Genomic DNA, 22,135 nt, shown 5'->3' on the forward strand with positions numbered 1-22,135 from the left:
ATATTAATTGTGGCGGATTTCGTGTGTCACATTTCAGTCCTAAAATGACTCGGAGAGATACAGTTAAGTACACACGTTACCGTGGAAAAAACTTTCTGAGAGTTTTTTTAAACGTGTTCTCGTGTATGTATTTTGACGCTTTTACTGAATTGACCATTTTCCAGCACCGTTCACCATCGTCATTATCATCATCATCATCGTCGTCATCCGAACGTAGCCCAGTGGAGAGTGAGCAAAATCACCCAGAAAAGCTGATCAATATTAGTAACAAATAAATAATTGACATTGTAAATTGTTCTGTGGCTAAGTCACGGCTCAATTTCGGATAATGTACTTTAAGTAAAGTGTTATTCACGTTACGAGCTAATTCGATGTTCATTTTCGACAGCAACGATCGCGATATGGTAAATGTAGATCTGTTTATTGTTTTGGTAAAGTTACAGCCTAACCCTGTCGAAACTGTCATTCATCCTAATTCTGTCCTGTCATTGGCTAACGGCCAAGTTCAACCAATTATTTTGAGGTCCAAGGGGGGCGGGACTGACTCTATCTCACGCAACCTCAATTGTCACTGCGGAAGTGACAGGTAATGTCGAAGTTGTTACGCCGAATCTTTCGTACACAACGTCGGAATGAACCACCCGTTGTCCCTGGCTGTTTGTTCATGACATTTGTCTGCCGGGGTGGTGATGATATTTGTCTGTGTAGGTTTAAAGTCTATTCCCTTTGGTTTAAATTAACACCATTGCTAATCGCGAGCAGCGCAATCTGGCGGTTTTGCGACGTGAGTTCGTTCGCTGTGGCAGCCAATGAGAAGGTGAGTTGAGAGACCACTTCCTGCTCGTGATCAACAGCGTGGGATGTGGACTTGTAGCTCAGTGCTGTCCTGCTGTGATTTCAGGAGCAGTAGTGAGGAGAGGACAACACTGCTGGACGTGCGAAGAGTCCGTTTTCCGGTTTCGGGCTTGGACAGCGGGGACTGATTCCAGGTGTGTGACAATGGACTCGTTTCCGCCGTCTCGTGTTGAGGCCAGTGTTGTGTGATCGCGTCGCGCAGGTCTGTTTTGCACTCCATTTCGAAAAAAAAATGAACTGTGTCTTGTTTCAAATGTGTTTTCCGTGTCTATATTTAGATATCACCCCAATCGCCTCGTTTTCAATGTTATGATTTTCATGCGGTATTTTGATTTTTATCTCACGCATGCACGGCGGTAAAACTCATTTCTTGACCGCCATTGCGACAACGGAACCACATTTTTCCCGTTTTTTGAAGCCTTTCAAATGTCATAACTTGCTTTCATGTTAATAATATGCGCAAAAATATGTTCTATCACATTTATGTCATTTTTAAAATTGTAGTTTCAGTAATCATTAATGATATGACACAGGAAGCGCCTCCGCGACTTGTTAAAGCAGAACCCGGGCCTGCCCAATGTGGGAGGGTGCTACAAGAATGACCATGATCATTGCCATCCTCATGGTCATCATTGTCGCCGTCATTATCACACCAGACTCTGTTTTGTATTTGTAGTTTTTCTTCGTGTTCAACGAGCAAGTGAAAGACGCGATCGTACATGTGAGAAGTCAATATGCGAATGGGCTCCCAAGCAACGGGGCAGGCTTAAAAAGAAGAAGAAAATAGTGGTAGAAATCGTAGTTTTGTGTCGCTGGGCTTCAGCCAGCCGATGCATTCAGGTGCACTCGATTCACAGCGGCGGACGATCGTTCCGACGGGGCGCGGTCACATGAGGGCGGAAGGAGACCCCAGTCCGCCGGCTTTGCTCACGCGCACCAAGCCGGGCGCGCTGGCTCGTGCCAACTCCTGCGCTACCATGCCGCCGTTCTCGCTTGCCAGGCCCAGGGCCCCGCCCCCCACCAGGCCCAGGGCCCCGCCCAAGCTGCTGCTCAGCATCGCGGCGTCAATCAGCTCCTGTCAGGGAGCAACCAATCAGAGAGACGTCTCGGTGTACGTCTCACACAAACTACTGAAATATGACCGCTGAAAAATGATTTGCTCGACACTTGACAGAGCACACGACTGAATTAACCATATCTAACTAGACACACACACACACACATCTATATGTAGGTATGTATGGCAGTGTTTCTGTAGTGCGTGAGAGCTTTCTAGCTATGTGAAAATGTTGAATGATGGTGAAAACATTTCTGTCATGTGTGAGCACATGACATGAGAACATTTTAAGTAGTATAAGAGCAAATTATTTTTCATTAGTGGCATGAGTGCCTTTCAGTCATGTTTGTAAGAGTTCTTCTTGCGTTATGTCCCCCGAATGATATGTTTGTGTCGTTGCTGCTGGCTCCACGGGCACCAATTGGAGCCAACCAATCCCAATTTCCTTCATTTGCTCCTCTCACTTCCCCATTTGGACTTCCTCGTTGTTGCTCACCTTCATCCTGCGCGACTCCAGACGCGACTTGTAGCAGAAGTCCAGCAGCGCCACCAACATGGCCACACCCAGGCCGCCAATCAGAATGTAGAAGATTCCCGCCACGTTGCTCAGGCTCAACGCGCTCGTCTTGTCCTGTCAGAGGGGACGTGGGTGGGGTGACGGGGGTCAAAAAACGACAACCAATCACACGCATTCGCTGCTGCGCAACTCCACTTTTTGCGCATGAATGAGGACTAAAAAAGAACTACAATTCCCATCATGACACTGGACCCCACAAGGCATTCTCGATTCCAGCTGGTTGTCTGTGTCGCTGCGGTAATACAGCAGAGGCTGATGGGAAGTGTAGTCTCATCAAGGTAATGGGGCAGTGGGCGTGTCCAACAGGAGAAGGTGTGTCTCGGTTCAAGATGTCAGTCATGGGGGGAATCTTTAAAAAAGAAACTCCATTTCCCCCCCCCAAAAAAAAACCCATCAGTGTCTTCAATCTAATTTTATTAGATTTGAAAATGTTTCTTTAAATTCAAATGTCAAAAAAAGTGGATTTCATCATAAAAAATAACCCCCAAATTTCTAAACTACTGAAAATTTCTTTGAAGTCATATTCTTTAGTTACATTTCTTAAGAAACTTGATAGGAAAGCAATTTAGAGTTAAATAATGTCAACTCTTGTGAGAAATCTTTAAAAAAAAAAAGGCAACCGAAACTTTATTGCAATACAAACTCAGTTTTGTAAGAAAGTTCACCCCCCCCCCCCCAAAAAAAAGCGGTGTCGTTTCCTTCAAGTTTCTTCAAGAACAAAAACGTTGCCTTTTTCATGACCTCATTTGCATGCAGCTGTCAGAGAGGGCGGGGCCTGGGAGTTCATGATGCTTTTCTCTCCAAAGTGTCCTTTTAATTGACAGGTCGAGTCCCGACATCGGCACGGGACATGAGACGGGAAGTCACTTGTACTTTTCCTCAAAATAAAGTGCGCTCTTTCACGTCAATGTCAGACTGGCTTAGGTCGTACATGTGCCCGGAAATGACACCGAGTGAACGTTCGCAAGCATTTGGCGGGAAAAGGAATATAAGAGAACGCTCGAGGAAGATAACCGGAGTTGATGAGAAATCAACAGGAAGTTAACAGGACGTCAACGCGAATTTCGAATCAAGCTAACGGGAAGCTAGAGTGAAGTTGAAAGCAAATTAGCAGCAAGTTGAGAAGTTAACCGGCACCCGCAAAGAATTTGGAGCAGATTGGAGACAGAAGCATTGCTTGGTGTGGCAAAAACGTGACCTTTGACATTGAAACTGAATGGTTTCCAAACAGTGGGCGTGGCCACACGGGGATGTCAAAGATTACATTTCGCTGCGGGCGGGGGCTCTGAGGGTTGCTGGACTCATGCTGATTCACCAGGCGTTCATGCTCCTCCCGCAAAAAAAAAAAAAAAAAAAATTCTAAAAAAGAAAGGACAACCAAAACCCAAAAAAAAGACGCAATAAAAAATGTGAAAATAAAAATGGAATATAACCAAAAAAAACATGAACAGAAAAAATTGTCCACAAAATGAAATACAGTTGAGGAAAATATACACAAAAAACCAAGGTCAGAAATAATCATGGGAGAAAAACAGACCCAAAACTAAAGGACCAAAAAAAAAAAAACAGCCCAAAATTCCCGCTCAAAATATGACCCAAAAGGACAACAGCAAAATAGAATCGGGAAAAGCAAAAAAAATAAAAACAGAAGTCCTTAAAAACAAAAAGTCCTTAAAAATGTAAATAAAAACAAAATATAGAGAGAAAAAAAAAAAGAAACCCTGCAGGACAAAGAAACATGACAAGCAAGAAGGAAAGGAAATGGAGCGGGGGCGGTGGGGGGGCGGGGGGGTCGGTCGTGGGAGCTAGCAGGTGAGGAGGCAGAGGGATATTGGCGGGGTGTGTCCAAGCCACCTCTAACTGACCTTCCTGCCGGCGTCCTTGTGTCCGCATTGACCTTTGTCGTACCACCACTTGTTCTTCAACTTGTCTAACACGGCCTGCTCATTGAGCTTGAGCACGGCCAGGTTCACCGGAATTCTAACATGTAACATAACATAACATCAACAGCCGCCGCCATGTTATCTTATGTTAGCGCCAGACCGCGCGCTTAGCCGCACTTCTCTCGCTCCCGCTCTTTCAAAATGGCAAGTCAGACGTGCGCGGTACGCCGTGTCATTCCGCCATTGTCGCGCAGGAAGCGCTTCCCAGCGGGCGGCCTTTTGCGTTTAATGACCTCCGACGCCGGCGCAGTCGTACGCGCGCGCTAACTATGCACACGTGCGTTCATATACGCAAGACTCGCACGAAATCTGCCCGCACACCAAACGCACACCCACGCAAAACAAAAACGATGCACAGGAACACAATAAATACACGCTAAACATTTACACGCACCCTTCCATGCGCAGATGCAAAAATCCAAATGAAAAAAAATTACAAAACAAGTTGCAAAACGCATCGTTAGACCAAGACGTAGATGCACACAAAGATAGACGCGTTAACATTTAAAAAAAAAAATAAAAAACACTGGAAATGTGTGTGTGTGTGTGTGAGAGACATGTTGCTAAGCAACTGGAGCCCAAATGACCCCCCCCCCCCCCCCATTGTCGTAGTAACAGTGCTGAGTCATGCGCGATGTTGGACAAAAGCGCAAACGAGCGACGTGAGCAAGCGCATGCTGGCCGAAGAAGCCCCAAACGAAAGCTAGCCATGCGAGGACGGGCGCTCGCTAGCGTGTCGCCAAGCCGGGTGGCGTCACTGACCAAAGCGTCCAAAGGCGTCGGCTGTCGGCACCCGCCGTCGGCCGACACACAGATGAGCAGAGGGACGCGCCGGGTGGGTTGGGGGGGGGGGTGGAAGTCATGGACATTAGACAGACGGAAAGACGGCGACACCGGAGCACACCCGCATGCACACAAACATGGGAAACACGTACAGACACGTGACAAGACACGTCAAACGACCCCGATAATCCCGCCGCGACCATGTCGGAGTTACACGTCGAGAGACTTCCTAGCGGCTAACGATGCTAATGAGGCTAAGAGCTAAGGCTAACAGGCGCTCGCGAGGCCAACGCCGCCGGCCGGGCTAGCGGTGGCAAGCAGACAAAAGACGGCGCGCGCGGCCCGAGCGAGTACCTGAGGGGCGATCCTTTGGGCGTGGCCACGCCGTAGCCTTTGGAGTCCAGGTTGCCGCCCACTTTGATGGTGTCGCAGGGCGCGCGCTGCTCGATGTACTCGTTCATGGACGACTCCAGCAAGTAGGCGTACTTGCCCTTGGACTTGCGCACGCGGCTCACGCCCTCGTCCGTGTTCTTGACGAAGACGGACGGGTCGGCGCCGCGCATGTACGACCACATCTTCTCAAACACGCCGATCTTGGACCTCTACGGGGGGCCACAAACAAACAGAAGGAGTTGGGATGCGTTTTCAGCGGCTCTCGCCGTAATGCGCGCGCGGAGGAAGCGAGGGAGGAGGGTCCCGGCGGCGTCCTCCGACCCTGAAGAACTCCTTGGTGGATCCGCCGTCCAGAGTGCCGTAGGCGATCTCGCTCTGCTTGGCGAGGTCTTCGGCGCTCTCGATGGGCGACACCATGCGCTCCACCGTCAGGAAGGCGGCCAGGTTGGCCGTGTACGACGAGATGATGATCAGCGTGAAGAACCACCACACGCCGCCCACGATGCGGCCCGACAGCGACCTGCGGGAAGGCGACGTGTTGATGCCGCCCGACGTCGAGGCCGGCGGCGGCGGCGCCAGACCTGGGCGAGATGTCGCAGCCCTGCTGCATGAAGGCTCCCAAGGAGAACCACAGTGAGTTGAAGATGCCAAAGTCGTCGCTGCGCTCCGCACTCTCTTTGTCCTTGTCTTTGGGAGGCTGCCGCTCGTGCGCCGGCGCCGGAGGCGGACGTCCTGAGGGCGATGCGCACGAGGACGAGAAGGAGGAGGAGGATCACAATGACGATTGGCGATGGCGGTGGTGTCAATGACGATATTGATGAGGATGATCGCAGTCGCGACGACGATGAGGAGGCGAGGATGAAAATGACAAGAATCCACGACGCCGACGATGACAATTAGGATGATGCTGAAGATGAGGTCGGCGACGGCGTACCCGCGGCATGTTTGGAAGAGGCGGGCGGAGCTTCATCCTCCTCGTCCTCGCCCTCCTCGTTCTTCTTCCACTCGTACGGACTGAAGCGGCTCACCTGCCGCGAGGACGACGGACGGCGTCAAGGCCTCCGGCGGACCGAGCGCCGCGCGTGGGCGGGGCCTCACCAGGAAGAGCACCACGCTGACGCCGATGTAGGCGAAGACGATGCACATCCAGATCTCGTAGGCCAGCGGGTCCAGGAAGGAGAAGACGCCGGGCTTGGACTTGGTGGGCTTCTTGATCATGATGGAGATGCCCAGCGACATGAACGGTTTGGTGAAGTCGATCACCTGCTCGCGCACCAGCGTGATGGTCAGCGGCGCCACCGCCACGTCCGCCTTCTGCGCCCAGAAGCCGGCACTCGGTCTCGCTTCATCGTTTTGACGAGCTTTGAAACGAGGGCCCGTCGAGCGTCCGACGAGGAAGAAGTCTAATTTTCGCTTGCGTCTGGGTTTCCGTATTACGCGCTACTGCCCCCGGTGGCCAAGAGGGATCAGCCGACCGAATGGGATTGCTATTTTAATATGGATTCAAAAAAAATTTTTTTTAACGTGATTTTTTTTCCCTGGAGGAGAAATCGTTGGCATATCGAGCAGCGATTTAAAAAAAAAAAAAAAAACCATCTAATAGCCGCACACAAACACCAAGGCTAATGTTGGCTGCTTGTTGTCGATTTCCTGGTCCGTGGAGGGAGGGGCTCGAGAATCGGAGCGGAATTTCGGACAAAGCAAATCTCAACACCGTCAACACCGACTCACCCCGTAGACCAGCTCTCCCACCATGCCGTTCCACATCTTGCTGGCGGGGTCTCGGGCGCCGTACTTGCCGTCGCCCACCAGCTCCAGCCGGTAGGCGAAGCCCACGTGCTTGGCGATCTCGGCGGCCAGCTCGGCGCAGTAGCCTTCGTACTTGTCGTTTCCCGCCAGCTGCTCGTGGTTCTTCTTCAGCATCATGTAGGGCGCTTCCTGCCACAGCCAGACCCGCCCCCTTTTGACCTCGTCGCTCCGCCCCCCCGGCGGACCCTTGGACTCACCAGGATGGTGGTGACGATGTAGGTGCGGTTCTGTAGCCCGTAGAACTCCTCCGGGGTGGGCTTGTAGCGGGCCGTCTTGATGTAGCCCCTCTGCTCGCTCCACACGCCCACCTGGATCGCACAAACGCACTCCCGATCCTCATCCAACGGCACTCGCGCACCGCCGAGTCACCGCGCGCTCGGCGGGACGCGCCGACCTTCCTGGGTCCGGTGCGGCTCAGTTCCATCACGGCGAGTGTAACGTTGGTCCGACGTCCCCGCTCGTCAAACTGAACGCGGCCCGTCAGGCCCTCCAGCCGCACCTGCGCGCGCAGACGATGGCTGAGCGCGGCGCCTTCGTCGTGCGGCGGCTGCGGCGGGCGCGAGCGCGCGCGACCTGTTGCAGCGCCCTCTGTATGTCGATGCCCTGCCCCCAGGGCGCGGGGGGGTTCCCCAGACACTCCCCGGCGTTGCCGCGGCGAGAGACGTTGATGCGCTGCCGTCGGAGGTTGCGAAAGGCCGCCGCCACCACGCTGACGCCGTCATAGGTCAGCGCGCCTGCGTACTGACCAGTCAGAGCAGCGGGGGGGGGGGGGGGGGGTCAGGACCTCGCGGCGAGCCAAACGGCGTAGGTGGCGGCTCATACCCGCAGAGCGCGTCGCTCCGCTTTCCCGTCTTTGGGATCAAAGTTGCGCCAGTCCTGCTGGACCTTCAGCGCGGACGGGTCGGACCAGTTGACCAGCTGGAAACCCGTCACGTTGGGGGACAGCGCGTGGAACTCCGTCAGGTTCAGCTCCACCAAGCCCTGACACACACCACAATAGCGTCAAACAATCGGGACAATCTCCGCTCCGATGCGGAAGTCGTGCGTCCGAGTGCCGACCATGTTGAGGAGGATGTAGTGGTAGTTCTTCAGGTTTCTTCTCTGCGCCGAAATCTGACGGAGCCAAAAGCCAACGCGGACGCTCAGTCGGGACGAGGAAGCGGACGGACGGCGAGGCCGAGCGGCACCCACCAGGCCCAGGATGGCGTTGAGGCGCTCCGACTCGCAATCCAGAACCACCTGGAACTCCTTCTTGAAGTCCAGGTCGGCCAGCAGCTGGATGAAGCCCGACTCGTTCAGCGAGTCCAAGTTGACCGACGTCACCTGCCAGTCTCGCTCGGCCGCCCGCTCCAGAACCTTCTTCAGGACCGACGCGCCTGAACGCAGCGCAGCCGCACGCAAAATGGCTCAAGCTATCGCGTGACAAGCGGGGGCGTCGCTTTGGCTCGTCGGCCCCAAAACGCGACCCCTGACCCCCCGAGCGCGACGTCACCTGCGTGCGCGGCGCCGTACATGTAGACGAAGCGCCGCCAGCCGAAGTGGTCCAGCAGCGACATGAGCGCCCCCTGCAGGCCGGGCCGCAACTGCAGCACGAAGGGGCTGTCGGCCGGCGCGGGGAAGGACGGCGTCACGAAGCTGACGTGAAGCGAGCCGCAGAAGGAAGACACCATGTTGACCGTCCTCTGGTCGTACACGCCCATCACGGCGTGCACGCCCTTGGCGAACTGCGAGCAGACTGACGGACGCCACGCCAAGCGCGCGCGCACACACACACACACACAGACACGGAGTTCACATGAAATCCGCATCAAAGCGTTGCGGTTTTCTTGTGACGGGCCTCCAACGCGCCGAAGCTATCGTGCTAATTGAAGCTCTCACGTTTGACTTGAGTTTATCACACGACGTTACCTGAATGGACAAAATCTCTTTTGCAGTTTTTGGGGTTTGACGTGAACGAGCGCACCCCAAGCGGGTGCCCGCCGGTCCAGGCCAGAGTGACGCGGGCCGGGGAAGGAACTCTTGTCAGACTGTAGCTCGGCTGCCCGACGTTTGAATGTCTTCGCCGAGCCTCCCGCTTCATTCGCAAGTGTCCGGCTAGCCTAGCGGCTAACTGGCGGCGCCGTCTTGTTGTTGTTCGCGGCGTGTGACGTGCGCTATTTCTCCGAATGTGATCCGTCAAGGGAAATGCCACCATCTGTCTGCTTGGCTCTTGCCGTCTCGAGAAGCGGCAATGTCATTCAAGTGCTCGCTCGCTCGCTTCTTCTGAAGAGTCGCGCCGGTGAAGCCTTTGATGTCACAAATACGATCTTTGAACTTCGAGCAGTGACGCACCAATGATTAGCATGCGACCATGTTGGTTTTTGGTCACTTTTGTCTATTGAATGTGTGAATGTTTCCACCGAATTTTAATTGGCCTTTTTTTTTTTGAAGCAGGTCAGGCGCGACGGCGAGCGACGAGTCCAGTCTTGGCCTGAAGAGCGCGAACACCACGCTTGGAGTTTCAACCAAAAGTGAACCTTCACGGGGTAGGAGGTCGCGCCCTTACTGCGCTGCGGCCGCTCCTTTTTATAATTTGATTGGTTTTGTTTTTTTGCACTGGCAACATGCTCGCACGCCATTGGCGTATTGGCCACATTCGCCTTCCAACACTCGGACTCTCCGGACACTCAAAAGTCAGGCTGTGAATTGTTCCAACTGCGCTTCAACCTTCACGCAGGACAATTCGATTCTGTGCTCCCGTGAAGGCTGGATTGAAATGCGGCCAAAGCTTCTCCCGCGAGAATTTATGTTTCGACGTTGTCCGTCTTTGTCAATAATAAGATTGACGGAGGGTGCCGGTTGAAAGCCAAAGTTGTTGACTTTGTCATTGTCAACTTTGGCGCATGCTACGTCCCGCTGACGCGAAGTGGCAGAGAGCCTCGCCGTCGCCAAGGCGACCACAGATGAGTGGAAACTGCCAACAGGAAGTTGAGAGCAAAAAACAGGAAGCGGAAAAGGAAACGGCCCGGGAAGTAGAGTCGCCGATATCGAGACGTAGAAGCGGACAGCAAGAAATCGAAAGAGGAAAACGACGTTAGGGAGTGGATAAAGTGGAGAGCGAGCGTGCGTGACCAGTGGCTTGTTTTGTTTTTGTTTTTTTTTCTTTTGTCGGCGCCTCAACCAAAAGGAGGTCAGCGCATTGTTGGCTGCAACCACGCCGCCGCGCCCTCGGGCCCCGTGCGCTCGCTCCTCTTAGTGCGCCGGCCGCCGCAACCTTTGATGGGCCCCTCCACTAGGGACGCAGCCCCCCCCCCCCTATCCCGGAATGATGAAGGTGAAGCTGGTGATGATGATGATGGTGATCTTGAAAGCAAAGCATGACGGTGGTGATGAAGGTGAAGATGAAGAGGGAAAGGATGACAAAGGCGAGGAGGAGGAAGATGGCGGGGGAAGCCGAAGGCGAGGCCGGCAACGAAGACCAAGATGGCGGCCGAGAGGCGCTCACAAGCGTAGGTCATGGCGAAGCTGCTGCCGGTGTCCACGGCGTCCATCTGAGGCAGCAGCTTGGGAACGTCGGCGCCGCGTTGCATCACGGCGAAGCGGAACACTTCTCGCTCGTGCGACCCGGCCGGGAAAAGTCCTCCTGCGGCAAAACGTCAACCGTCGGGATGTCGTCTCGGCGGGGGGGGCGCGGCCCGATCGGCACCTCGCTTCCCGGTCGATCGCTCATGCGCACGGACCGCTGGGCGTCGTCGGCGACATCATCGTTCATCGATGAGGGATTAGCGCTCACGCGCGCGTGACTTGGTGGCTCTCACGTGAAAAAAAAAAACTTCAACCCTCTCCCGTGCAACGCAAACGACAGACTCCCTCTCATCCACCAGCTGCGCAAATGGGTTGGGCACTCTTAACGCTGATGCCCCCCCCCCCCCCCCCCCCCTCATCCGATACGGAAAATGTTTGCATTGACACTACGACTGAAAACTGAAACTCTCGCGGGCACTCGTACCGCATTCTCACGCGCAGGACTAAAAGGCTCTCGGGAAAAGAAACAATTCTTTGTGTTGAAACACGACGAGAATTCGCTCGCGTGAACTGAAACGCTCTCGCGCATAAGACGTTGACTCTCTCACATACTGAACCTGACTGAAATGCTGTCACATATGGAGCACAAACACACGCACACACACATTACTGAATCACTCTCACTTACTGTAAACTCTTTTCACTCACACATAGTGCCGACACACTCTCACATACACGACAGGAACACACACACACGCGCACACGAACGAAATGCTTTCACATTCGCTACGGAAATGCTCTCACGCTCACTTATTAATCGGTCACACACACACACCTGTAAATATGTGATGTCAGTGATTTTTAGTGCTGAGCTTGGCAGCCCGCGCATGGCGCGTTCACGTGCGCAGGTGTGATGTCGGGAGACGGCCTGGCAGTCCAAGCACACACGCCGACGCACGCGAACACGCGCGCAGGCTACACGCAACTTGCAGACACGCTAATGCCCGAAAACACACGCGCAAACCCACGAACATGCACACACGCAGCATTTAAACTTAAGTTAAAATGAATGTTTGATGACTTTTTTGCGCACGTGGACAAACTTGAACACACTTTGGAATCTTGCACGCAACACACGCGCGCGCCAACGCGCCGCTATACGGCACTTCCGATGTACGATGTCGATTGCGCGTGACGTGACGCGCGCAAAGTTTCCAAACGAGATGCCGCCTCCCGATTCATGGGGTGTCGCCTACGCGCGAGGTGAGCTCACCTATGTTGACGCTGGCGGGGAAAGCGGCGGCGGCGGCCAAGCCGAGCACGAGAAGAAGTCGAGTCTTCATGCTTCTGGCGCTCGTCTCGTCGTCCTTCTCGCTCGTCCGCAGCCTCCGGAGCGCTGCGTGCAGCTGCCGTCTTGCGCGCGCTCGCACCCGCCCGCCCGCTACATCCCTGTGTGTGTGTGTGTGAGAGAGAGACACAGAGAGAGAGAGAGAGTGCAGGCGTGGGCTTTCCCCAGAATCAAGCCCCCCCCCCCCACCCCCCTTCAAATTAGCAGCATCAGCACACACAAATTTGGACTTCCTCTTCATAGTGATGGCGAATCTTGAGCGCGATCACATTACTTGGAGTCATCCTCTCTCCGTTCCTAATTGTTCATTTGGCTGGGTTCTCGTAGCTTCTTTTGGATTCTTGCTGTCCTGCTTCTGCGTCTCTCTGGCCTTTGCGGTCGTCATCTCCTTCCTCGCTCCCCGTGTCTTCACTTTCTGTCCTGCTTGAGCGGCGAGAGATGATGTCAAACCATCCGTTTTGCTGTTGTTGAAAATCTGTACTCCCCCCCCCCCCCCCCCCCGGTCCTCGTTGGGCACCAGGGTGCACTTCGTTGGTGCTTCACAAGTTCTTACGAACTTCCCCTCGACAAAGAGCCAAGTAGAAGCCCCGTCATGACGTCATCGCGATGCGTCCAAATGTCACCCGCTCACGTCGGCGTTTACCCGACAGCGCCTGCGCTAATAATAATAATAATAATGCACATTCCAGCTCCGGCCTTCCTGTGTGCAGTTTGCATGTTCTCCCCGGGCCTGCGTGGGTTTTTTCCGGGTACTCCGGTTTCCTCCCGCATGGCAGGCTGATGGAACGCAAACGCTCGTTTGTCTGTGCGTGTGCCCTGCCATTGGCTGGCAAGCGGTTCGGGGCGTCCCCCGCCGACTGCCCGAAGACGGCCGGGATGGGCTCCAGGACGCCCCTTGTGAGGATAAAGCGCTTCGGAAAATGCTAAGTTGCAACTTAGCATAGCAACGATTCTACGGGGACATGCAATCGGCAAATGCTTCGATCTTTCCGAATTGTTGCCTTGGCCGGGGAGAGGGAAGTCTGGGCTACTCTGCTAAAGCCCCCCCCCCCCCCCCCCCCCCCCAATGGACGGATGGAATCGTGGCGAGCTGGCAAAATCAGGCAGCTATTCCGTCGTCTTCCACCGAGCGGGCGAGCAAACAGCGGATGCGCACCGGGGAGCCGGCCTTCGCTCGCCGCGTCCCGCTTTGGCTGCGGGTCGGCTGCCGGCGAGGGGGCGGAGCCAGCGGCCCGCGGAAGCAGAAGGAACGTCGGGGGACGGCGGCATCCAATTAGCCGGTCCGCTTCCCCGTCCGCGCTCGCGCACGTCGGCCCTGCTCAGCGCGGCGTGAAGGAGCGTGCGCTCGTGCGAGGTGGCGGCACAATACGGCGTTATTTATTCATCCTCGGAAGGCGCGCGGCCGGGACGGGGACGCCGACCCCGAGTTTGCGACCGATGATGCGGAGTCGACAGGAAGCGGGGATGGCGGGTGCCTGGAAGCCGGGCGGCGCGCTGTTTTATTCATGCGGGAGACCATTAACGCCGGCAGACGGCGTTCGCCTCGGTCGGCCCCCCCTCCCCCCCTCCCCCTCCTTCACCCCGCTGGTGATGAGTAACAAAGTACAAGTACTTGCTTGCTCCCCCTCGGCAGACGACTTAAGTTTGCGGGTGACTTAAGCCATCCCAGAAGAGCATATCCCAGATTTGCCGGCCTCCCGCGTCTCTCACCTGATGAGAACATCATCCATTCTTCTTTTGCCTCTCTGAAAATAGACGCGCAAGGTTTATTTTGAGACTTCCGGACACGCGCTCGGCGCATTTAAACAACACTCCGAGAGACACGAAAGAAAAGGGAAAAAAACGAGACGCTCGCACACCCGAGCGCTCGTTTTGGCACGTTGATGCGTTCAGGCGCGCGCACGGCGCAGCGCCGCCGTCAAGCGCTCGTTAACGACGCCTTGATGGGCCGTTGAATGTTTTCGCGAGCCTCCGGGAAGACGAAGATCAAGAGGACGAGGCGGAAAATGAGGAGCGATGAAGACGAAGCGTGTTCTTGTGCCAGCTGCGGACTGCGGGGGGGGGGGGGGGGCAACACAGCTGGGGGACGCCAATGCACGGCCCTGGGCGAGAGGCGTTCCGGAGCGTTGCCGGCAAGGAGCGCAGAGATGAGCTCCGTTGGCCGCGTCGCGACTCCTTTTGGGCTCAGCGGCCATCGGGGAAATCGTCGGCATTGATTGGTTGATCACGTTGCAAATCAGAGGAACGAAAGGACATTTCTTCTCAAACGCTCTTTGATCTGTACGGGCAGAGCACGAAGACTCCGTGCTTGCACGCGCGCACGCGACTACGCGGCGCATCTCAATGTTTTCCTTTCATGTTTTCCCTCCTCAGCACTTTCTGAAGCGCCATTCAAATATCAAGATGACATCATCAGGTCAGGCAGTGTGTGTGTGTGTGCGCGTGTGTGTGTGCGTGCGCGCGTGTGTGAGTGCGCGCACGCGCGTTTCGCATCTCGTTGTTAAATTGGAGCAGCTTTGCGCTGAGGCGTGATGTTTGTGCTGACTTCAGCGTGTGCGTTCAGCACAAACAAATTGTTCAATTCCTGCGTGGGCGACGACGCGCACCCTTTGTGAGACCCCCCCCCCACAGCTCTTACCCCCCCCCCCCCCCCACTACTCCCTCCACGCAGCGCTGTCCACTTGGTACGAAGAAAATGAGCCATGAACCTTTGCTCATTAGCCGGCTAGCCGAGTGCGCGTGCGATGGCTGTGACAGGAAGTGCTGCTGCGGGCGACAGGAAGCGGCTGACAAATGTCCGCTGAATAGCCACAAACACGCTCGCCAACGATACTTGGCATCGTAATCAGAATAATGCCAGCTCTTCGCCCTTGATCATCATCATCATCACAGGACCGCGACGACTCAATCCTGCTCGCCGACGGGCCGCCGCTCAGGTTCGCGACACCTTCAGAACAAGCGGCGCCGCCGCTCTGCTCCCGCCGCCGAGCGGTCCGTCCAAGAAGTTGCAGGGTCAACTCTCCGGACCCCCGTGCCCTGGGCTCCCGACGTTCCCGAGATCGTCTCATCCGTCCAGGTGAATGGCTGGCTTTCTGAGGCGCACCGCAGGGTACTGTTCTGGCACCCTCCCCGTTTCCATGCTTCATCTCAGACTTGACCGAACCGCACCGACCCGAGGGCTCCGTTTGAGGTCGCAGGCCGTTTCAGAGGTGACGACGCCCAACCAGGGGTCCGACGACGAGGAATATGCGCTGACGTCGCGCCACCAACTCGATGGAACCGCTTGCATTTTGTCACTTCCTGAGAGCGGGGAGACCCTGGACGTGGTGTCCGGTGAGCTCACGTCGACTCAAAGGTCCTCTTCGCGAAGGAAGTCGGCTCACGATGACCCCGCTGGATTCACTCATGGGGGTCGTCCTCCTCCTCATCTTGCGCCTCTTCCTCATCGTCATCCCGGCTTCCTTTTCCCACGTTGCCTCCCTGAGGCCACTCGTGTTGGCGCGGTCTCAATTCCTGTTGACGGAAGTTCCTTCTGTTCAACGTCTTCATCCTCCTCCTCCTCATCCCTATCCCGGCTTCATTTTGACCGTTTTTCCCTCCCCCGGGGCCACTCGCGCGATGACGCTCTCACTTTCCGTTTGAGGAGGTTTCTCGTCTCTCCGCGGTCTTCATCGTTCTCGTCGTCTTTGTCGCCGCCCGCGGCGCCGCAGCTGCGCGTGAGCTGACCTCTGACCCGCAGTGGCTTATCCTCACCGCGCGCAAACATGTCGTCGACATCTGTGTCCGCGCGCGCCACTCACGCGATGGTCCCGGTGGGCCGCGGAGGTGACACGAGAGCAGCTGCCGCGTGTGGACTCCAGAGATTGACTGATTCCCGCGAGTGTGCGCGAGAGAGACGACGAGGGCGAGCGTGCTCCTCAATGTACGAGCGCCACGTTGTCAACACGCTCGCAGTTAATCGCTTATCGTCAATGATTGATCGATCGTTCATTGTTTTGTTGATTGGATTCTTTCTTCAATGACGAGTCGCGGTGATTCCCTCCTAATTTCCATGTCTGCCCCCCCCCTCCCCTAGTGAACGGCGCAGGGCTGCCCCCTGGGGTCGTCATCGTGTGAGCGCAACAGCCCGGTTTGCGCTCTCAAGCTCCGGCGCATTTTTCACCTTGCCCCCCCTCCAAGGCGGCTGATTCAAACGACGCGCTCATCATCAGCCGATAAGCATCCCGATCAACTGGTTCGGCTCTGTCAGAGGGTGGGGAAACCCGCAGGACCTTGCGGACCGGAGTTTAAGCTTCTTCCAACGGGGCACAGGTGAGGGAATGACGACACGGGTTTTTATCGCGGCAATGAAACCGAGGACACGAAAGTATATTTATTACTTTGCAGGGTCAGGCGAGATCACCGAAGTGATGGCGTGACATTGTTGTCATCATCGCCGTAGCAACACAAGCCGGCAGGTCAGAGGTGACGCGTCAGTAGGTCGCACAGACAACAACAGCACAGGAGGGTGGAGCACGCCGACAGCAGCGACCTCAAGGCTCCGCATCCGCCCGCGCCCGCGCCGCCGCGGCCCGCGCCCTCGTTCTGCTCCACCACATACACTGAAAGACAGTTACCGCGTTACGGCTAGCGAGCTAACTCACGCCGTACACTTTATGTACACACAGAAATGTCACGGATGAGTGATGGTCGCGGCCCCCAAAATGCAAGGAGGGGGCGGCGGCGGCGGCGGTCCTTTGAACCGAAACGAGCTCGTGACCCGCTGCCCAAGGGCTGCCGCGCTGGAGGCGAAGCCCTCCAATGCCACCTGTTGGTCGCAAACGGAACATAACCGTGACGGCGAAGGTGACGGTGCAACCTACCCGTGTGTTTGGGCGGCCCCCCGTAGGCCTTGGGGGCATCCCAGCCTTGGGGGGGGTCGTAAAAGGCCGCGCGGTAGCCGAGCGGGGTCCCGAACTGCTGCGGGCCCTGGTAATAGGAGGAGGGCGCCGCCTGCGACGGACGGACGGACGGTTATGTTGTGAGGCGCGGCGGCGCAAACGCCTGGCGCTGCGCGCTCCTACCTGGTAAGGCGCGCCGACCGCAAAGCCTACACGGACGGACAGACGCAGACAGAGGTTCACAAAAAGGATTTGAACTAAGCTGCACTTCCTTCTCTCTGTGTCCATCTAGCCCGAGGAACTTTGGACCAATCGGTACGCACCTTGGGCCGGTGGAGGCGGGGCATACGGAGGCGGGTGGTCACCACTCATCTGGAAGGACAAAGATGATGTCACGGATGAGGTCGGGGCGACGGCGCGCGCCGATTATGGAACGCCGGCCGGCGGACAATGGCGCGCTGTCAGGCGCGGCATAGCGGCGCTAATCCAATTGAGGTACGTTACCGTGGCGACCGTCTCTCCCCGCACTGTCGATTGTTCGGCGGACGCCGCTCGAAAAAGACGTACGTGTATGAAAATGACGGATCGTATCGTGCGTGTAAGGTAAACGTCGCGTACGTAGAAATGTTCTGCGAAGGAAGCAAAAGTTTGAGGTGGCGCGGCAGGACTTTGAAGGCCCCGATTTGACGGCGTCTCAAATGAAACGTATCCTCCCAATAGTTGACCCTAAAATGTCAACACGGAGCTTTGGATCAAGCACGTTAGCGCGAGAAGCAGAAGTAGAGCAAGTTACCTTCACGCTCAGCCGCACGTCCAACGTCAACGCCGTCCCGGCTCGGCTCACGTGGCCTTGGGGGAGGTCGCGGCTTCCTTGGCTCCTATCCTATCCTATCCTATCCTCCTCCTCCTTCTCCTCCTCTTCTTCTTCTTCCTTCCCTCCTCCCATCGCACTCCCCCCCCCCCCTTTTCTTGCTCCAACAACACTTTGGCGTATGTATTTGTATATCGCCTGTTAAAAGATGGACTCTGTCACGTCCAATCCAAGTACGGTCGTACTCAAGTCATGTACGGTGAACTTTGATGCTGTCGCCTTTTGCTCCCCTTTTTTTTCTGTCTGTTATTTTTGCCAAGTGATTGAGCAATCGAAGGTGACATTTTTGTCACGTCACTTCCTCCAAATCAAGTTTGGGCGCATCCAGTCAGAGCAACATGAACTTTATTTTGTCAGTGAGCATCCACGACGCGACACGGACGGCGTGACCGCACGCAAGTCCGAGCCGAGCTCGCCCGATGGGACCGTCCTCCATTTTGTGGTTACGAGGCGGCGGCCTGTTTGTTGCGGAAGGTGTCGAAGAAGGCCATCATGCCCCTGCGAACGCCGCGGCCGCCGTTTGTCTTGCGGGGCGACCCGCCGCCGCCGCCGCCGCCGTCCATGGAGTTGGCGCGTTTCACCTTGGGCGCGGCGGCGTGCCCGAGCCGGCTCCTGGGCGGCGGCGTCTGAGCCACCAAACACTTCTGATACTGCACCTGAAAGATCAGCGGTGGGAAGGAACCGAGTGGAAACGCTTCCTCTTCCGAACGGCGATGAAAAACGCAACGCCAAGCTCACCACGCACGCCGCCTGGACGGCCTCGGACAAGAGGCCGGCGTCCGGCTCGCACCAGAAGACGTGACATTCGAAACGCTGCCGGCCGCCGTCCACGATGACGGCGAAGGTGCGGCTGTCGTGACCGACGCCCAGGAAGCTGAGGAAACGCACCTGACACGCCCACACTGGCTCCTCCCCTTCCTGCTGCTGCAGGTGCAAGTTAGAAAAGAAAACGAGGCCCCTCGCATACAAAACGGGACGTTGCCGCCCCGCACGGGAAGTTGGATGAAAATACCGCGGCCGTCGAAACTTTTTGGGGGTGGGAGGGAGTTGAGCGTACCTTGAAGACAGTCAGCAAGTTGTCAGTCACCTGGATGACAGTCGCCTCCCACTCGTGGCGGCGGGTGGAGTTCATGATGCTGTCGATGGCCAAGTTTAACACCTCCATGCCTGCAACGTCCAAACGCACGCGTGCGGTTCTGAGGACGAGGGCCGCGAACCGGACCGTCGCGTGACGTTCGGGTCGGGTACCCATGGCGCGGGACACGGGCAGGTTGCCCACGTAGTGGACGTCAAACTTGTGGATGCGCTCAGGCCCCGCCTCCGGGAAGTCCACTGAAAGATACACGTCGGGAGGAAGGAGGAGTCAGCCGGGTCGGCTGCCAATCGGAGCGGAGCGGGCCGGGCGGCCCCGTCACCTTGTCGGGGCAGGTCCTCGGGCGAGACGCCGTCCGCCGAGAGAGAGCGCCACGTCTGGTGGGACATCATCTGAGGACGCCGGCAGTGGAACATCATCATCATCATCATCTTGTGGCACACGTTGCGATGCCCTCATCGCTATGCGGCGGCAGGCTTTTCATCCAGTGGACGATAAAATTCTCACCAGTCAAAGGGAAAATAATCGGGTGCCGTGCACTGACAACTTCATGCGTGGCATCATCATGTGTGATATTGTCAACTTGTATGACATCATCACCGGGAGGGACAAAACAATGCGTGACGTCACCATCTCGTCTGACATGGTGGTGCGCGAAATCATCTTCATGAGTGAAATTTTGTGACATCATCGTGTGCTCGTGCGCAACGCGGGGCGGCTCGGGTGCGACTGACCTGCGAGCACATACGATGCAGCGCGGTCGCGATGGCCTTGGCGGGGGCGTCGCAGCGGAACACGTGACACTTGAGCACGCAGCTGTCCTTGTCGGCCGCCACAAAGGCAAAGTCCCTGCGGGCGAGCACACGCGACATTCTTTTTGATGTTTTTTCCCGCGACGACGCGCGCGGGGTGCCGCGTTTGTGTGCGTGCGCGCGTTACCTGTCCCTGCCAGGTGGGGGTGAGGCGGCATTCAAAGAGACACACGGTGATCAGTGACTCGTTAGCTTAACGCGGCGATCTCAGCCTAGCTTAGCTTAGCATGAAAAGCCAAGCAGGTGCTTTGTTCCGTGGCCCAAAAAAAAAAAAAAAAAAGGAGGACGGGTGAGACGGTGCGAGCTAGCTTGCTCCCGAGCGGCTCACCTGCCGTTGTTGCTGCCCACCCCCCACACGCGGATGTTGACGATTGGCTGACTGTACAAGGCGCTGCGGTCTAACGGGTCCACGAGAGTTAGCGTGTCCCGCTTCAGCAGCAGCCTCATCTCGCGGCCCTGCACGCGGGCACACGTCAGGAAGATGACACGCGCGCGCGCGCACGCGGGTGTGGCGCCTGGTCTCACCTCCCCCAAGGTCCCCGACCCATCCGTCTGCTCGGGGGGGCCGCCGCAGCCAGACAGCTGCTGGATAACATTGCCCACCACTAGGCTGCTGCGACCCGGCGACAAGTCGTCCTCCTCCACCTGCAGCCAGCCCAGCGAGCGCACCGAGAAACACCGCTGGATGCGGTTCGTGGGCAGACGGGCACAAAGATGCGGGGAGAAAGTCGGGCGCACGGACGGGGATCGATTTTTGTGTTTGCGTGTGGTCGTACCTGCGAGTTGTTGTCATGGTGACGGGAGTCGTCCGACCTCCAAGACCTACGACCGCCACAAATTCACAAATTGTGGGCGCGTGGGCATGTGTGTGTGTGTTACCTGGTGTCAGGGGGGATCGCAGCGAAGCCCGTTGGTCCTTGTCCGGCCTTCCAAGAACAAACAGAGGAGAATGAGAGCTTCTATGGACCGCAAACTGGACGTTTTACACACAGATGGGAACGTGCGGCTCAATAAAACGAGCCCGCCCGGGCCACAGACCGGAAATGGAATCAAAATAGAATGACAAGGTCCATCTGGGACACAGAACAAAATCAACAAGTTCACCTCCGCCATAGACGGGAAGTTGTCTTAACATGAAAGAACTTTTGTACCCGTGACCCATCCTGCGCGTCAGGCTGCGGCAGCGTCGGCTTCTCGTCGAGGCGGGGGTGCTGCCACTGGGTGGCGCCGGTGGGCACGTGCCAGTAGTAGGTTCCTGTGGAGTCACGGATGGTCCTCCAACCGGAGGGAAGGTCCGGGTCCAGCAGCAGGTTCTGGTCGGTCCAAATGTTGTCTAACGCACGCGGCAACACAGCAAAGTCAGCTTCGGCAACTCCGGCACGAGATGGCGGGCAGCGAGCTTCGCGGCATCTTTCACCACATCGAGCCACCATCGGTTTACCACGCAATCCAAGTACAGGAGCGGTGGTGTTTTGTGTTTGCGGGGTTGTTGTTTGTTTGTTTTTGCTGACTCGCATTTAGCGCGAACATCTGCTAGGTGTCACGTGGTTGCAGGTCAATGACGCTGCTGACCAGGAAGTCGCTGAAGAGGCTTGAATAATTCATAAAGCGGCACAGACAGGAAGTGCAGCGGGAGAGGCTTCTTTTCTCTTTTTACTCGGAAAACCAGGGAAGGGGCGCGCACCTTTCCTGTCGGTCCTGTTGGCGTGTGGCAAAGTTGATTTCATGAAAAGCTCTTACCGTCACAGTTGACAATGATGATGGCCAACGTGTAGTCCTTTCCCATCATGGCTCCAATCGGCCGCTTGCCCTCCAGAGTGAACACACGTCGCGCGCGCGCGCACACACACAAACGCACCCACGCACACACACAGACTCATAGGCCCACACACAGAAACACACTCTCACGGTCATAAACCATCACTCATAAATGCACACACCCACACACAAACTCATCGGTCTCCAATGAAGGTTCTTCAACTTCTCTGCATGTCTTTGTTTCCAAGGCAACAGCATCAGTCTGGTGTCCTTGTGTAATAGTGTCTTCTTGTCTCACTGATGGAGCAGACAAAACCACTCCCTCCCGCTCTCCTCCCTCACGATGACGTCAAGAGTGACCCGCGCCGGCGCCTCTTTCCGGTACCGTCAAACCCGCCCAGCTCTGGCGCCGCCTTCCGATGACGTCGCACGAGAGAACGTGAAAATGTTAT

The 22,135-nt window shown here is 56.3% G+C and overlaps 3 protein-coding genes across 9 annotated transcripts; all 3 read right to left on the reverse strand.

The window, feature by feature from the left end:
- Positions 1-1,321: 1,321 nt before the first annotated feature.
- Positions 1,322-12,426, reverse strand: LOC147194268 (glutamate receptor 1-like). Of its 3 annotated transcripts, none has more exons than XM_086130359.1 (18): positions 12,195-12,426; positions 10,902-11,039; positions 8,910-9,152; positions 8,609-8,793; positions 8,477-8,530; positions 8,240-8,398; positions 7,991-8,158; positions 7,812-7,916; positions 7,615-7,725; positions 7,340-7,546; positions 6,707-6,922; positions 6,543-6,636; positions 6,190-6,340; positions 5,930-6,128; positions 5,570-5,817; positions 4,355-4,469; positions 2,409-2,543; positions 1,322-1,930 (listed from the first exon to the last, which is right to left on the reverse strand). In XM_086130359.1, exons 1-18 carry the CDS (start codon positions 12,262-12,264, stop codon positions 1,742-1,744), a joined length of 2,787 nt encoding a protein of 928 aa, XP_085986485.1. In that variant the 5' UTR covers positions 12,265-12,426; the 3' UTR covers positions 1,322-1,741. The 3 variants fall into 3 exon arrangements, 2 of the variants coding, with proteins under 2 accessions (XP_085986485.1, XP_085986484.1); XM_086130358.1 differs by having other exon boundaries at positions 6,707-6,817; positions 12,195-12,406; XR_015102979.1 differs by lacking the exon at positions 4,355-4,469 and having other exon boundaries at positions 1,783-1,930; positions 12,195-12,406.
- A 4,190-nt stretch (positions 12,427-16,616) lies between these two features.
- Positions 16,617-18,044, reverse strand: LOC147194269 (uncharacterized). Of its 2 annotated transcripts, XM_086130375.1 has the most exons (5): positions 17,943-18,044; positions 17,473-17,521; positions 17,333-17,358; positions 17,132-17,261; positions 16,617-16,870 (listed from the first exon to the last, which is right to left on the reverse strand). In XM_086130375.1, exons 2-5 carry the CDS (start codon positions 17,519-17,521, stop codon positions 16,728-16,730), a joined length of 348 nt encoding a protein of 115 aa, XP_085986501.1. In that variant the 5' UTR covers positions 17,943-18,044; the 3' UTR covers positions 16,617-16,727. The 2 variants fall into 2 exon arrangements, with proteins under 2 accessions (XP_085986501.1, XP_085986500.1); XM_086130374.1 differs by lacking the exon at positions 17,943-18,044 and having other exon boundaries at positions 17,333-17,615.
- Positions 18,045-18,348: 304 nt separating this feature from the next.
- apbb3 (amyloid beta (A4) precursor protein-binding, family B, member 3) lies at positions 18,349-22,022 on the reverse strand. Of its 4 annotated transcripts, none has more exons than XM_086130366.1 (12): positions 21,666-22,020; positions 21,077-21,258; positions 20,805-20,851; positions 20,702-20,747; positions 20,451-20,606; positions 20,254-20,381; positions 19,848-19,962; positions 19,436-19,505; positions 19,269-19,352; positions 19,078-19,187; positions 18,759-18,941; positions 18,349-18,676 (listed from the first exon to the last, which is right to left on the reverse strand). In XM_086130366.1, exons 1-12 carry the CDS (start codon positions 21,712-21,714, stop codon positions 18,464-18,466), a joined length of 1,383 nt encoding a protein of 460 aa, XP_085986492.1. In that variant the 5' UTR covers positions 21,715-22,020; the 3' UTR covers positions 18,349-18,463. The 4 variants fall into 4 exon arrangements, with proteins under 4 accessions (XP_085986492.1, XP_085986491.1, XP_085986490.1 ...); XM_086130365.1 differs by having other exon boundaries at positions 18,759-18,944; positions 21,666-22,019; XM_086130364.1 differs by having other exon boundaries at positions 20,254-20,606; positions 21,666-22,022.
- Positions 22,023-22,135: the final 113 nt, after the last annotated feature.

Source organism: Hippocampus guttulatus, chromosome 15 (assembly GCF_054856545.1).
Source record: "Hippocampus guttulatus isolate MCC_2025c chromosome 15, RoL_Hgut_1.0, whole genome shotgun sequence".
NCBI classification, from domain to species: Eukaryota; Metazoa; Chordata; class Actinopteri; order Syngnathiformes; family Syngnathidae; genus Hippocampus; species Hippocampus guttulatus.